Raw genomic sequence first — 14,930 nt, 5'->3', positions numbered from 1 at the left:
GAGAGAGAGAGGATACAGATCAGTTAAATACTGTCAGGGAGACAGAGAAGATACAGATCAGTTAAATACTGTCAGGGAGAGAGAGAGAGGATACAGATCAGTTAAATACTGTCAGGGAGAGAGAGAGGATACAGATCAGTTAAATACTGTCAGAGAGAGAGAGAGGATACAGATCAGTTAAATAATGTCAGAGAGAGAGAGAGGATACAGATCAGTTAAATACTGTCAGAGAGGATACAGATCAGTTAAATAATGTCAGAGAGAGAGAGTGGATACAGTTCAGTTAAATACTGTCAGAGAGAGGATACAGATCAGTTAAATACTGTCAGGGAGAGAGAGAGGATACAGATCAGTTAAATACTGTCAGGGAGAGAGAGAGGATACAGATCAGTTAAATACTGTCAGAGAGAGAGAGAGGATACAGATCAGTTAAATACTGTCAGAGAGAGGATACAGATCAGTTAAATACTGTCAGGGAGAGAGAGAGGAGACAGATCAGTTAAATACTGTCAGGGAGAGAGAGAGGATACAGATCAGTTAAATACTGTCAGGGAGAGAGAGAGGATACAGATCAGTTAAATACTGTCAGAGAGAGAGAGAGGATACAGATCAGTTAAATACTGTCAGAGAGAGGATACAGATCAGTTAAATACTGTCAGGGAGAGAGAGAGGATACAGATCAGTTAAATACTGTCAGAGAGAGGATACAGATCAGTTAAATACTGTCAGGGAGAGAGAGAGGAGACAGATCAGTTAAATACTGTCAGGGAGAGAGAGAGGATACAGATCAGTTAAATACTGTCAGGGAGAGAGAGAGGATACAGATAGTTAAATACTGTCAGGGAGAGAGAGAGGATACAGATCAGTTAAATTCTGTCAGAGAGAGAGAGGATACAGATCAGTTAAATACTGTCAGAGAGAGAGAGGATACAGATCAGTTAAATACTGTGAGAGAGAGAGAGAGAGGTTACAGATCAGTTATATACTGTCAGATAGAGGTTACAGATCAGTTAAACACTGTCAGAGAGAGAAAGAGAGCACAAAAGGCTGAGGGGGGACATGATTGAGGTATACAAAATTATGAGGAACATGGATAGGATAGATAGGAAGAAACTTTTTCCCTTAGCGGAGGGATCAATAACCAGGGGGCATAGATTTAAGATAAGGGGCAGGAGGTTTGGAGGGGATTTGAGGAAAACACTTTTCATCAGAGGGTGGTTGTAATCTGGAACACACTGACTGAAGGGGTGAAAGAGGCCGGAACCCTCACAACATTTAACAAGTATTTCGATGAGCACTTGAAATGTCATAGCATACAAGGCTACAGGCCAAGTTGTGGAAAATAGGAATAGAATAGTTAGGTGCTTGATGGCTGGCACGGACACGATGGGCAGAAGGGCCTGTTTCTGTGCTGGATAACTCTATGACTATGTGAGAGAGGATACAGATCATTAGAATACTGTCAGAGAGAGGATACAGATCAGTTAAATACTGTCAGAGAGAGAGAGAGAGAGGATACAGATCAGTTAAATACTGTCAGAGAGAGAGAGAATATACAGATCAGTTAAATACTGTCAGAGAGAGAGAGAGGATACAGATCAGTTAAATACTGTCAGAGAGAGAGAGAGAGGATACAGATCAGTTAAATACTGTCAGAGAGAGGATACAGATCAGTTAAATACTGTCAGAGAGAGGATACAGATCAGTTAAATAATGTCAGAGAGAGGATACAGATCAGTTAAATAATGTCAGAGAGAGGATACAGATCAGTTAAATAATGTCAGAGAGAGAGGATACAGATCAGTTAAATACTGTCAGAGAGAGAGAGGATACAGATCAGTTAAATACTGTCAGAGAGAGAGGATACAGATCAGTTAAATACTGTCAGAGAGAGGAGACAGATCAGTTAAATACTGTCAGAGAGAGGATACAGATCAGTTAAATACTGTCAGAGAGAGAGGATACAGATCAGTTAAATAATGTCAGAGAGAGAGGATACAGATCAGTTAAATACTATCTGATAGAGAGAGAGGATACTGATCAGTTAAATACTGTCAGAGAGAGAGAGGATACAGATCAGTTAAATACTGTCAGAGAGAGAGAGAGGATACAGATCAGTTAAATACTGTCAGAGAGAGGATACAGATCAGTTAAATACTGTCAGAGAGGATACAGATCAGTTAAATACTGTCAGAGAGAGAGGATACAGATCAGTTAAATAATGTCAGAGAGAGAGAGAGGATACAGATCAGTTAAATAATGTCAGGGAGAGAGAGAGGATACAGATCAGTTAAATAATGTCAGGGAGAGAGAGAGCAGACAGATCAGTTAAATACTGTCAGAGAGAGAGGTTACAGATCAGTTAAATACTGTCAGAGAGAGAGAGAGAGAGGATACAGATCAGTTGGATACAGATCAGTTAAATAATGTCAGAGAGAGAGGATACAGATCAGTTAAATACTGTCAGAGAGAGAGGATACAGATCAGTTAAATACTGTCAGAGAGAGAGGATACAGATCAGTTAAATACTGTCAGAGAGAGAGAGAGGATACAGATCAGTTAAATAATGTCAGGGAGAGAGAGAGCAGACAGATCAGTTAAATACTGTCAGGGAGAGAGTGAGGATACAGATCAGTGAAATACTGTCAGGGAGAGAGAGAGGATACAGATCAGTTAAATACTGTCAGGGAGACAGAGAGGATACAGATCAGTTAAATACTGTCAGAGAGAGAGAGAGGATACAGATCAGTTAAATTCTGTCAGAGAGAGAGGATACAGATCAGTTAAATAATGTCAGAGAGAGAGAGAGGATACAGATCAGTTAAATACTGTCAGAGAGAGGATACAGATCAGTTAAATACTGTCAGAGAGAGAGAGGATACAGATCAGTTAAATACTGTCAGAGAGAGAGAGGATACAGATCAGTTAAATACTGTCAGAGAGAGAGAGGATACAGATCAGTTAAATAATGTCAGAGAGAGAGGATACAGATCAGTTAAATACTGTCAGAGAGAGAGAGAGGATACAGATCAGTTAAATACTGTCAGAGAGAGGATACAGATCAGTTAAATACTGTCAGAGAGAGGATACAGATCAGTTAAATACTGTCAGAGAGAGAGGATACAGATCAGTTAAATAATGTCAGAGAGAGAGAGAGGATACAGATCAGTTAAATAATGTCAGGGAGAGAGAGAGGTTACAGATCAGTTAAATACTGTCAGAGAGAGAGAGAGAGGATACAGATCAGTTGGATACAGATCAGTTAAATAATGTCAGAGAGAGAGGATACAGATCAGTTAAATAATGTCAGAGAGAGAGGATACAGATCAGTTAAATACTGTCAGGGAGAGAGTGAGGATACAGATCAGTTAAATACTGTCAGGGAGAGAGTGAGGATACAGATCAGTTAAATACTGTCAGAGAGAGAGAGAGGATACAGATCAGTTAAATACTGTCAGGGAGAGAGAGAGGATACAGATCAGTTAAATACTGTCAGAGAGAGAGAGAGGATACAGATCAGTTAAATACTGTCAGAGAGAGGATACAGATCAGTTAAATACTGTCAGAGAGAGGATACAGATCAGTTAAATACTGTCAGAGAGAGGATACAGATCAGTTAAATACTGTCAGAGAGAGAGGATACAGATCAGTTAAATACTGTCAGGGAGAGAGTGAGGATACAGATCAGTTAAATACTGTCAGGGAGAGAGTGAGGATACAGATCAGTGAAATACTGTCAGGGAGAGAGAGAGGATACAGATCAGTTAAATACTGTCAGGGAGACAGAGAGGATACAGATCAGTTAAATACTGTCAGAGAGAGAGAGAGGATACAGATCAGTTAAATTCTGTCAGGGAGAGAGAGAGGATACAGATCAGTTAAATTCTGTCAGAGAGAGAGGATACAGATCAGTTAAATAATGTCAGAGAGAGAGAGAGGATACAGATCAGTTAAATACTGTCAGAGAGAGGATACAGATCAGTTAAATACTGTCAGAGAGAGGATACAGATCAGTTAAATACTGTCAGAGAGAGGATACAGATCAGTTAAATACTGTCAGAGAGAGGATACAGATCAGTTAAATACTGTCAGAGAGAGAGGATACAGATCAGTTAAATACTATCTGATAGAGAGAGAGGATACTGATCAGTTAAATACTGTCAGAGAGAGAGAGGATACAGATCAGTTAAATAATGTCAGAGAGAGAGGATACAGATCAGTTAAATACTATCTGATAGAGAGAGAGGATACAGATCAGTTAAATACTATCTGATAGAGAGAGAGGATACTGATCAGTTAAATACTGTCAGAGAGAGAGAGGATACAGATCAGTTAAATACTGTCAGAGAGAGAGAGGATACAGATCAGTTAAATACTGTCAGAGAGAGAGAGAGGATACAGATCAGTTAAATACTGTCAGAGAGAGGATACAGATCAGTTAAATACTGTCAGAGAGGATACAGATCAGTTAAATACTGTCAGAGAGAGAGGATACAGATCAGTTAAATAATGTCAGAGAGAGAGAGAGGATACAGATCAGTTAAATAATGTCAGGGAGAGAGAGAGGTTACAGATCAGTTAAATACTGTCAGAGAGAGAGAGAGAGAGAGGATACAGATCAGTTGGATACAGATCAGTTAAATAATGTCAGAGAGAGAGGATACAGATCAGTTAAATACTGTCAGAGAGAGAGGATACAGATCAGTTAAATACTGTCAGAGAGAGAGGATACAGATCAGTTAAATACTGTCAGAGAGAGAGAGAGGATACAGATCAGTTAAATAATGTCAGGGAGAGAGAGAGCAGACAGATCAGTTAAATACTGTCAGGGAGAGAGTGAGGATACAGATCAGTGAAATACTGTCAGGGAGAGAGAGAGGATACAGATCAGTTAAATACTGTCAGGGAGACAGAGAGGATACAGATCAGTTAAATACTGTCAGAGAGAGAGAGAGGATACAGATCAGTTAAATTCTGTCAGAGAGAGAGGATACAGATCAGTTAAATAATGTCAGAGAGAGAGAGAGGATACAGATCAGTTAAATACTGTCAGAGAGAGGATACAGATCAGTTAAATACTGTCAGAGAGAGAGAGGATACAGATCAGTTAAATACTGTCAGAGAGAGAGAGGATACAGATCAGTTAAATACTGTCAGAGAGAGAGAGGATACAGATCAGTTAAATAATGTCAGAGAGAGAGGATACAGATCAGTTAAATACTGTCAGAGAGAGAGAGGATACAGATCAGTTAAATACTGTCAGAGAGAGAGAGAGGATACAGATCAGTTAAATACTGTCAGAGAGAGGATACAGATCAGTTAAATACTGTCAGAGAGAGGATACAGATCAGTTAAATACTGTCAGAGAGAGAGAGAGAGGATACAGATCAGTTGGATACAGATCAGTTAAATAATGTCAGAGAGAGAGGATACAGATCAGTTAAATACTGTCAGAGAGAGGATACAGATCAGTTAAATAATGTCAGGGAGAGAGAGAGGTTACAGATCAGTTAAATACTGTCAGAGAGAGAGAGAGAGGATACAGATCAGTTGGATACAGATCAGTTAAATAATGTCAGAGAGAGAGGATACAGATCAGTTAAATACTGTCAGAGAGAGAGGATACAGATCAGTTAAATACTGTCAGAGAGAGAGAGGATACAGATCAGTTAAATACTGTCAGGGAGAGAGTGAGGATACAGATCAGTTAAATACTGTCAGGGAGAGAGTGAGGATACAGATCAGTTAAATACTGTCAGAGAGAGAGAGAGGATACAGATCAGTTAAATACTGTCAGGGAGACAGAGAGGATACAGATCAGTTAAATACTGTCAGAGAGAGAGAGAGGATACAGATCAGTTAAATACTGTCAGAGAGAGGATACAGATCAGTTAAATACTGTCAGAGAGAGGATACAGATCAGTTAAATACTGTCAGAGAGAGGATACAGATCAGTTAAATACTGTCAGAGAGAGAGGATACAGATCAGTTAAATACTGTCAGGGAGAGAGTGAGGATACAGATCAGTTAAATACTGTCAGGGAGAGAGTGAGGATACAGATCAGTGAAATACTGTCAGGGAGAGAGAGAGGGTACAGATCAGTTAAATACTGTCAGGGAGACAGAGAGGATACAGATCAGTTAAATACTGTCAGAGAGAGAGAGAGGATACAGATCAGTTAAATTCTGTCAGGGAGAGAGAGAGGATACAGATCAGTTAAATTCTGTCAGAGAGAGAGGATACAGATCAGTTAAATAATGTCAGAGAGAGAGAGAGGATACAGATCAGTTAAATACTGTCAGAGAGAGGATACAGATCAGTTAAATACTGTCAGAGAGAGGATACAGATCAGTTAAATACTGTCAGAGAGAGGATACAGATCAGTTAAATACTGTCAGAGAGAGGATACAGATCAGTTAAATACTGTCAGAGAGAGAGGTTACAGATCAGTTAAATACTGTCAGAGAGAGAGGATACAGATCAGTTGGATACAGATCAGTTAAATAATGTCAGAGAGAGAGGATACAGATCAGTTAAATACTGTCAGAGAGAGAGGATACAGATCAGTTAAATAATGTCAGAGAGAGAGAGAGGATACAGATCAGTTAAATAATGTCAGGGAGAGAGAGAGGATACAGATCAGTTAAATACTGTTAGGGAGAGAGAGAGAGGTTACAGATCAGTTAAATACTGTCAGGGAGAGAGAGAGGATACAGATCAGTTAAATACTGTCAGGGAGAGAGAGAGAGGATACAGATCAGTTAAATACTGTCAGAGAGAGAGAGAGGATACAGATCAGTTAAATACTGTCGAGAGAGAGGATACGGATCCGTTAAATACAGTCAGGGAGAGAGAGAGAGGATACAGATCAGTTAAATACTGTCAGGGAGAGAGAGAGAGGATACAGATCAGTTAAATACTGTCAGATAGAGAGAGAGGAGACAGATCAGTTAAATACTGTCAGGGAGAGAGAGAGAGGATACAGATCAGTTAAATACTGTCAGGGAGAGAGAGAGAGGATACAGATCAGTTAAATACTGTCAGAGAGAGAGAGAGGATACAGATCAGTTAAATAATGTCAGAGAGAGAGGATACAGATCAGTTAAATACTGTCAGAGAGAGAGAGGATACAGATCAGTTAAATACTGTCAGAGAGAGGATACAGATCAGTTAAATACTGTCAGAGAGAGGATACAGATCAGTTAAATACTGTCAGAGAGAGAGGATACAGATCAGTTAAATAATGTCAGGGAGAGAGAGAGCAGACAGATCAGTTAAATACTGTCAGGGAGAGAGTGAGGATACAGATCAGTGAAATACTGTCAGGGAGAGAGAGAGGATACAGATCAGTTAAATACTGTCAGAGAGAGAGGATACAGATCAGTTAAATACTGTCAGAGAGAGAGAGGATACAGATCAGTTAAATAATGTCAGAGAGAGAGGATACAGATCAGTTAAATACTATCTGATAGAGAGAGAGGATACAGATCAGTTAAATACTGTCAGAGAGAGAGAGGATACAGATCAGTTAAATAATGTCAGAGAGAGAGGATACAGATCAGTTAAATACTATCTGATAGAGAGAGAGGATACTGATCAGTTAAATACTGTCAGAGAGAGAGAGGATACAGATCAGTTAAATACTGTCAGAGAGAGAGAGAGGATACAGATCAGTTAAATACTGTCAGAGAGAGGATACAGATCAGTTAAATAATGTCAGGGAGAGAGAGAGCAGACAGATCAGTTAAATACTGTCAGAGAGAGAGGTTACAGATCAGTTAAATACTGTCAGAGAGAGAGAGGATACAGATCAGTTGGATACAGATCAGTTAAATAATGTCAGAGAGAGAGGATACAGATCAGTTAAATACTGTCAGAGAGAGAGGATACAGATCAGTTAAATACTGTCAGAGAGAGAGGATACAGATCAGTTAAATACTGTCAGAGAGAGAGAGAGGATACAGATCAGTTAAATAATGTCAGGGAGAGAGAGAGCAGACAGATCAGTTAAATACTGTCAGGGAGAGAGTGAGGATACAGATCAGTGAAATACTGTCAGGGAGAGAGAGAGGATACAGATCAGTTAAATACTGTCAGGGAGACAGAGAGGATACAGATCAGTTAAATACTGTCAGAGAGAGAGAGAGGATACAGATCAGTTAAATTCTGTCAGGGAGAGAGAGAGGATACAGATCAGTTAAATTCTGTCAGAGAGAGAGGATACAGATCAGTTAAATTCTGTCAGAGAGAGGATACAGATCAGTTAAATAATGTCAGAGAGAGAGAGAGGATACAGATCAGTTAAATACTGTCAGAGAGAGGATACAGATCAGTTAAATACTGTCAGAGAGAGGATACAGATCAGTTAAATACTGTCAGAGAGAGAGAGGATACAGATCAGTTAAATACTGTCAGAGAGAGAGAGGATACAGATCAGTTAAATACTGTCAGAGAGAGAGAGGATACAGATCAGTTAAATAATGTCAGAGAGAGAGGATACAGATCAGTTAAATACTGTCAGAGAGAGAGAGGATACAGATCAGTTAAATACTGTCAGAGAGAGAGAGAGGATACAGATCAGTTAAATACTGTCAGAGAGAGGATACAGATCAGTTAAATACTGTCAGAGAGAGAGGATACAGATCAGTTAAATACTGTCAGAGAGAGGATACAGATCAGTTAAATACTGTCAGAGAGAGGATACAGATCAGTTAAATACTGTCAGAGAGAGAGGATACAGATCAGTTAAATTCTGTCAGGGAGAGAGAGAGGATACAGATCAGTTAAATTCTGTCAGAGAGAGAGGATACAGATCAGTTAAATAATGTCAGAGAGAGAGAGAGGATACAGATCAGTTAAATACTGTCAGAGAGAGGATACAGATCAGTTAAATACTGTCAGAGAGAGGATACAGATCAGTTAAATACTGTCAGAGAGAGGATACAGATCAGTTAAATACTGTCAGAGAGAGGATACAGATCAGTTAAATACTGTCAGAGAGAGAGAGAGAGAGGATACAGATCAGTTGGATACAGATCAGTTAAATACTGTCAGAGAGAGAGGATACAGATCAGTTAAATACTGTTAGGGAGAGAGAGAGAGGTTACAGATCAGTTAAATAATGTCAGGGAGAGAGAGAGGATACAGATCAGTTAAATACTGTCAGGGAGAGAGAGAGAGGATACAGATCAGTTAAATACTGTCAGGGAGAGAGAGAGGGGATACAGATCAGTTAAATACTGTCAAGAGAGAGAGGATACGGATCCGTTAAATACTGTCAGGGAGAGAGAGAGAGGATACAGATCAGTTAAATACTGTCAGGGAGAGAGAGAGGATACAGATCAGTTAAATACTGTCAGAGAGAGAGAGGTTACAGATCAGTTAAATACTGTCAGGGAGAAAGAGAGAGGATACAGATCAGTTAAATACTGTCAGGGAGACAGAGAAGATACAGATCAGTTAAATACTGTCAGAGAGAGAGAGAGGATACAGATCAGTTAAATACTGTCGAGAGAGAGGATACGGATCCGTTAAATACAGTCAGGGAGAGAGAGAGAGGATACAGATCAGTTAAATACTGTCAGGGAGAGAGAGAGAGAGGATACAGATCAGTTAAATACTGTCAGGGAGAGAGAGAGGAGACAGATCAGTTAAATACTGTCAGGGAGAGAGAGAGAGGATACAGATCAGTTAAATACTGTCAGGGAGAGAGAGAGGATACAGATCAGTTAAATACTGTCAGGGAGAGAGAGAGGAGACAGATCAGTTAAATACTGTCAGGGAGAGAGAGAGAGGATACAGATCAGTTAAATACTGTCAGGGAGAGAGAGAGGATACAGATCAGTTAAATACTGTCAGGGAGAGAGAGAGGATACAGATTAGTTAAATACTGTCACAGAGAGAGATAGAGGATACAGATCAGTTAAATACTGTCAGAGAGAGAGAGAGAATACAGATCAGTTAAATACTGTTAAAGAGAGAGAGAGAGGATACAGATCAGTTAAATACTGTCAGGGAGAGAGAGAGAGGATACAGATCAGTTAAATACTGTCAGAGAGAGAGATAGAGGATACAGATCAGTTAAATACTGTCAGAGAGAGAGAGAGGATACAGATCAGTTAAATACTGTCAGAGAGAGAGAGGATACAGATCAGTTAAATACTGTCAGAGAGAGGATACAGATCAGTTAAATACTGTCAGAGAGAGAGAGAGAATACAGATCAGTTAAATACTGTTAGAGAGAGAGAGGATACAGATCAGTTAAATACTGTCAGGGAGAGAGAGAGGATACAGATCAGTTAAATACTGTCAGAGAGAGAGGATACAGATCAGTTAAATACTGTCAGGGAGAGAGAGAGGATACAGATCAGTTAAATACTGTCAGGGAGACAGAGAGAGGATACAGATCAGTTAAATACTGTCAGGGAGAGAGAGAGGATACAGATCAGTTAAATACTGTCAGAGAGAGAGGATACAGATCAGTTAAATACTGTCAGGGAGAGAGAGAGGATACAGATCAGTTAAATACTGTCAGGGAGACAGAGAGAGGATACAGATCAGTTAAATACTGTCAGGGAGAGAGAGAGGATACAGATCAGTTAAATACTGTCAGGGAGACAGAGAGAGCGGTTGTTCTTCTCGGTGGGTTGCGGGTCGTAGTGTAATGAGGTTGGCCCTGTGTCTTGCTGGTTCGGCCTCCAACTATCCCCGCCTTTGCTCGTTTTGGTTTGCAGGTGAAGAAGGCCCATGTGCAATCATGTGTCATCGACTCTGAGGCCGTGGCCTGGGACCCGGAGAAAAGGCAGATCCAGCCCTTCCAGGTGCTGACCACTCGCAAACGGAAGGTAGGCAGCAGTGTGAGGGTGGCTCTGTGGTGTGGGTGATCATTCTGTCTAACCTGTCCTGTGTGTCGGATCATTCTTTGTAACCAACCTTTTTTACCTCCCTTTCTCAGGATGTGGATGCTGCGGAGATCACAGTTCAGGTCTGTGTTTATGCCTTCGATCTCCTTTACCTGAATGGAGAGGTAAGTCTATCTCTTACTCAGCTACTCTGTTTGCGGCCCTGGTGGCAGACCAACTCTCAGTGATTACTGATCTCATCCTTTAGTCTAACCCATTACATGGTGTCTCTGCCTCACACTCTCGGTCACCGCTGCTCGGGGGATGCCCCACCCTCACACTCTCGCATGCCCACATCACCCCACCGCCTGGAACCCTTGTCTCCTGCCACCTCCCCCTCCCGAACCTGCCTCGACCCCTCTCTCTGGCCCTCACTCGATGTATCTTCCACCCTCCCTCACTCACTCATGTGCTCACTCTCGCTCTCCCTCTAGTCCCTGGTGACAGAACCTCTCTTCAAACGTCGTCAGTTACTACGTGAAGCGTTCATGGAGGTGGAAGGAGAGTTCATGTTTGCCAAGTCCATGGTGAGCTCAAACACTGAGGAGATTGCAGAGTTCCTGGAGCAGTCCATTAAAGGTTAGTATCTGAGTTTGTGTGTGTGGATGATATCACAGTCTGTTTATTAAAGGTCAGTGTATTACAGTATCTGAGTTTGTGTGTGGATGGTATCACAGTCTGTTTATTAAAGGTCAGTGTATTACAGTATCTGAGTTTGTGTGTGTGGATGGTATCACAGTCTGTTTATTAAAGGTCAGTGTATTACAGTATCTGAGTTTGTGTGTGTGGATGATATCACAGTCTGTTTATTAAAGGTCAGTGTATTACAGTATCTGAGTTTGTGTGTGTGGATGATATCACAGTCTGTTTATTAAAGGTCAGTGTATTACAGTATCTGAGTTTGTGTGTGGATGGTATCACAGTCTGTTTATTAAAGGTCAGTGTATTACAGTATCTGAGTTTGTGTGTGTGGATGGTATCACAGTCTGTTTATTAAAGGTCAGTGTATTACAGTATCTGAGTTTGTGTGTGGATGGTATCACAGGCTGTTTATTAAAGGTCAGTGTATTACAGTATCTGAGTTTGTGTGTGTGGATGGTATCACAGTCTGTTTATTAAAGGTCAGTGTATTACAGTATCTGAGTTTGTGTGTGGATGGTATCACAGTCTGTTTATTAAAGGTCAGTGTATTACAGTATCTGAGTTTGTGTGTGGATGGTATCACAGTCTGTTTATTAAAGGTCAGTGTATTACAGTATCTGAGTTTGTGTGTGTGGATGGTATCACAGGCTGTTTATTGAATCACACGCCTTGTTTTCCCGTTTCCCTCAGCCTCTCATTCGTCAGCTGCCCACATCTCTAAACCTCACCGCTTCTCTTTAGCTATGTATAGATCTATTCATCTATCTAGTATATCGCTACATACCTATTAATTCTTCATTTTATGTGTGTGTATCTATGATATATTTCTGTGTGCCCCTCACTGTGTCTCTGGCCCTCCCCCTGTCTCTGTGTCTCTCTCTGTCTCCCTCTTCACTTGTCTATTACCAGGTGCACTCGAAGGGTGTCAGTGAGTGGAAGATTCTGCCAATTTGTTCATATGGCTTGGAATGGGTGCTGTTTGGTCTAATTGTCGTGAGTTTACTGAAGTGGACTAATTTCACTTCAACACATGTTGTATTGTGACAGATTCATGTGAGGGGCTAATGGTGAAAACCCTGGAAGTCGACGCAACGTATGAGATTGCCAAGAGGTCACACAACTGGCTGAAGGTATGGTGGCATTCAAGATTCTGTGGGGAGAGGCCTGAGGGATGAATAGCCTGCTCCTGTCCTTAATGTTCCGAAGTTTACAATCATAAAATAATATTCCTCATAATGAGCCCATTTGACCCATCCTTTGAAAGAGCTATCTAATTCATCCCACTCACCCTGCTCTTTTCCCCCCCTAAATCTGTGAATTTCTCCACTATTTATCCAGTTCTATTGTGAGAGTTACTATTGAATCTGCTTCCACTGAATCCCCCTCTTAACCTTCTCTGTTCTCAGGAGAACAATCCCAGCTTCTCCCAGTCTCTCCACATTAACTGAAGTCTCTCATCCCTGGGATCATTCTGGTGAATCTCCCTCTTAACCTTCTCTGTTCTCAGGAGAACAATCCCAGCTTCTCCCAGTCTCTCCACATTAACTGAAGTCTCTCATCCCTGGGATCATTCTGGTCAATCTCCCTCTTAACCTTCTCTGTTCTCAGGAGAACAATCCCAGCTTCTCCCAGTCTCTCCACATTAACTGAAGTCCCTCATCCCTGGGATCATTCTGGTGAATCTCCCTCTTAACCTTCTCTGTTCTCAGGAGAACAATCCCAGTCTCTCCACATTAACTGAAGTCTCTCATCCCTGGAACCATTCTTGTCAATCTCCTCCGCACCCTCTCCAAGCACCCCGACGTCCTTCCTAATGTGTGGTGCCCAAAATTGGACACACTACTCCAGCTGCAAACCCAGCAGCTGTTACAACATGTATGCTGGCGACACCCAGCTCTCTCTCCAGCGCCCCTCTCGACACCCTCACTGTCTCTAAATTGTCAGACAGTTTGTCTGACTTCCAGTACTGGATGAGCAGAAATTTCTTGCGACTAAGCATGAACAAGGTGAAAACTAGTGTCTTGAGTCGCTCCCACAAGCTCCGTTCCCTAGCTACCTACTCCAGCCCTCTCCCTGGCAACTGTCTGCTGCTGAACCAGACTCTTCTCAAGCTTGGTGTCATATTTGATCCAAACACACAACTGTGTCATCACTGAGACTGCATATTTCCACTTCTGTAAGAGCGCCTGTCTCTGCCCCTGCCTCAACTCATCTTATCTTCTACTGTAACTCTCACCAATGCCTCTGTTAACCTCGAGATTCGATGATTCCAACGCACACCTAGCCGGCCTCTTATCTTCCACCATCTGTAACCTTCAGCTTATCCAAAACTCTGCTGCCCAGTGTCCTAACTCGCACCAAGGCCCATTCGCCCATCAGCCTCTGTGCTCGCTGGCCTACACTGGCTCCTAGTCTGATAATGACTGAAATTTAAAATTCTCATCCATTCAAGGCCCTCGCCCACCCGATCCTCCCCTCCTCCCTATCTCTGTAACCTTCCCCAGCCCCTAGAATTCTCATCCTCCTGTTCAAATCCCTCTGTGGCCCCTCACCCCCTCCTCCCGCATTATAATTCTCATCCCCCTGTTCAAATCCCTCCATGGCCCCTCACCCCCTCCTCCCCATCTCTAACCTCCTCCAGCCCCTACAATTCTCATCCTCCTGTTCAAATCCCTCCATGGCCCCTCACCCCCTCCCTCCCTATCTCTAACCTCCTCCAGCCCCTACAATTCTCATCCTCCTGTTCAAATCCCTTCATGGCCCCTCACCCCCTCCCTCCCTATCTCTGTAACCTCCTCCAGCCCCTACAATTCTCATCCTCCTGTTCAAAACCCTCCATGGCCCCTCACCCCCTCCTCCCCATCTCTAACCTCCTCCAGCCCCTACAATTCTCATCCCCCTGTTCAAATCCCTCCATGGCCCCTCACCCCCTCCTCCCCATCTCTAACCTCCTCCAGCCCCTACAATTCTCATCCTCCTGTTCAAATCCCTCCATGGCCCCTCACCCCCTCCCTCCCTATCTCTAACCTCCTCCAGCCCCTACAATTCTCATCCTCCTGTTCAAATCCCTTCATGGCCCCTCACCCCCTCCCTCCCTATCTCTGTAACCTCCTCCAGCCCCTACAATTCTCATCCTCCTGTTCAAAACCCTCCATGGCCCCTCACCCCCTCCTCCCCATCTCTAACCTCCTCCAGCCCCTACAATTCTCATCCCCCTGTTCAAATCCCTCCATGGCCCCTCACCCCCTCCTCCCCATCTCTAACCTCCTCCAGCCCCTACAATTCTCATCCTCCGGTTCAAATCCCTCCATGGCCCCACACCCCCTCCTCGCCATCTCTAACCTCCTCCAGCCCCGACAATTCTCATCCTCCTGTTCAAATCCCTC

At 42.3% G+C, this 14,930-nt stretch overlaps 1 protein-coding gene across 1 annotated transcript in view; it reads left to right on the top strand.

Moving 5' to 3' along the window:
- LOC137356173 (DNA ligase 1-like) overlaps positions 1 to 14,930 on the top strand; it is a 55,153-nt gene that overhangs the window by 13,747 nt on the left and 26,476 nt on the right. The window contains 4 exon segments of the mRNA XM_068022008.1: positions 10,735 to 10,845; positions 10,956 to 11,027; positions 11,337 to 11,481; positions 12,592 to 12,674. Coding sequence (XP_067878109.1) covers positions 10,735 to 10,845; positions 10,956 to 11,027; positions 11,337 to 11,481; positions 12,592 to 12,674 — 411 coding nt within the window.

Source organism: Heterodontus francisci, chromosome 45, assembly GCF_036365525.1.
Source record: "Heterodontus francisci isolate sHetFra1 chromosome 45, sHetFra1.hap1, whole genome shotgun sequence".
Taxonomy (NCBI): Eukaryota; Metazoa; Chordata; class Chondrichthyes; order Heterodontiformes; family Heterodontidae; genus Heterodontus; species Heterodontus francisci.
This window is presented reverse-complemented; position numbering and strand designations above follow the sequence as displayed.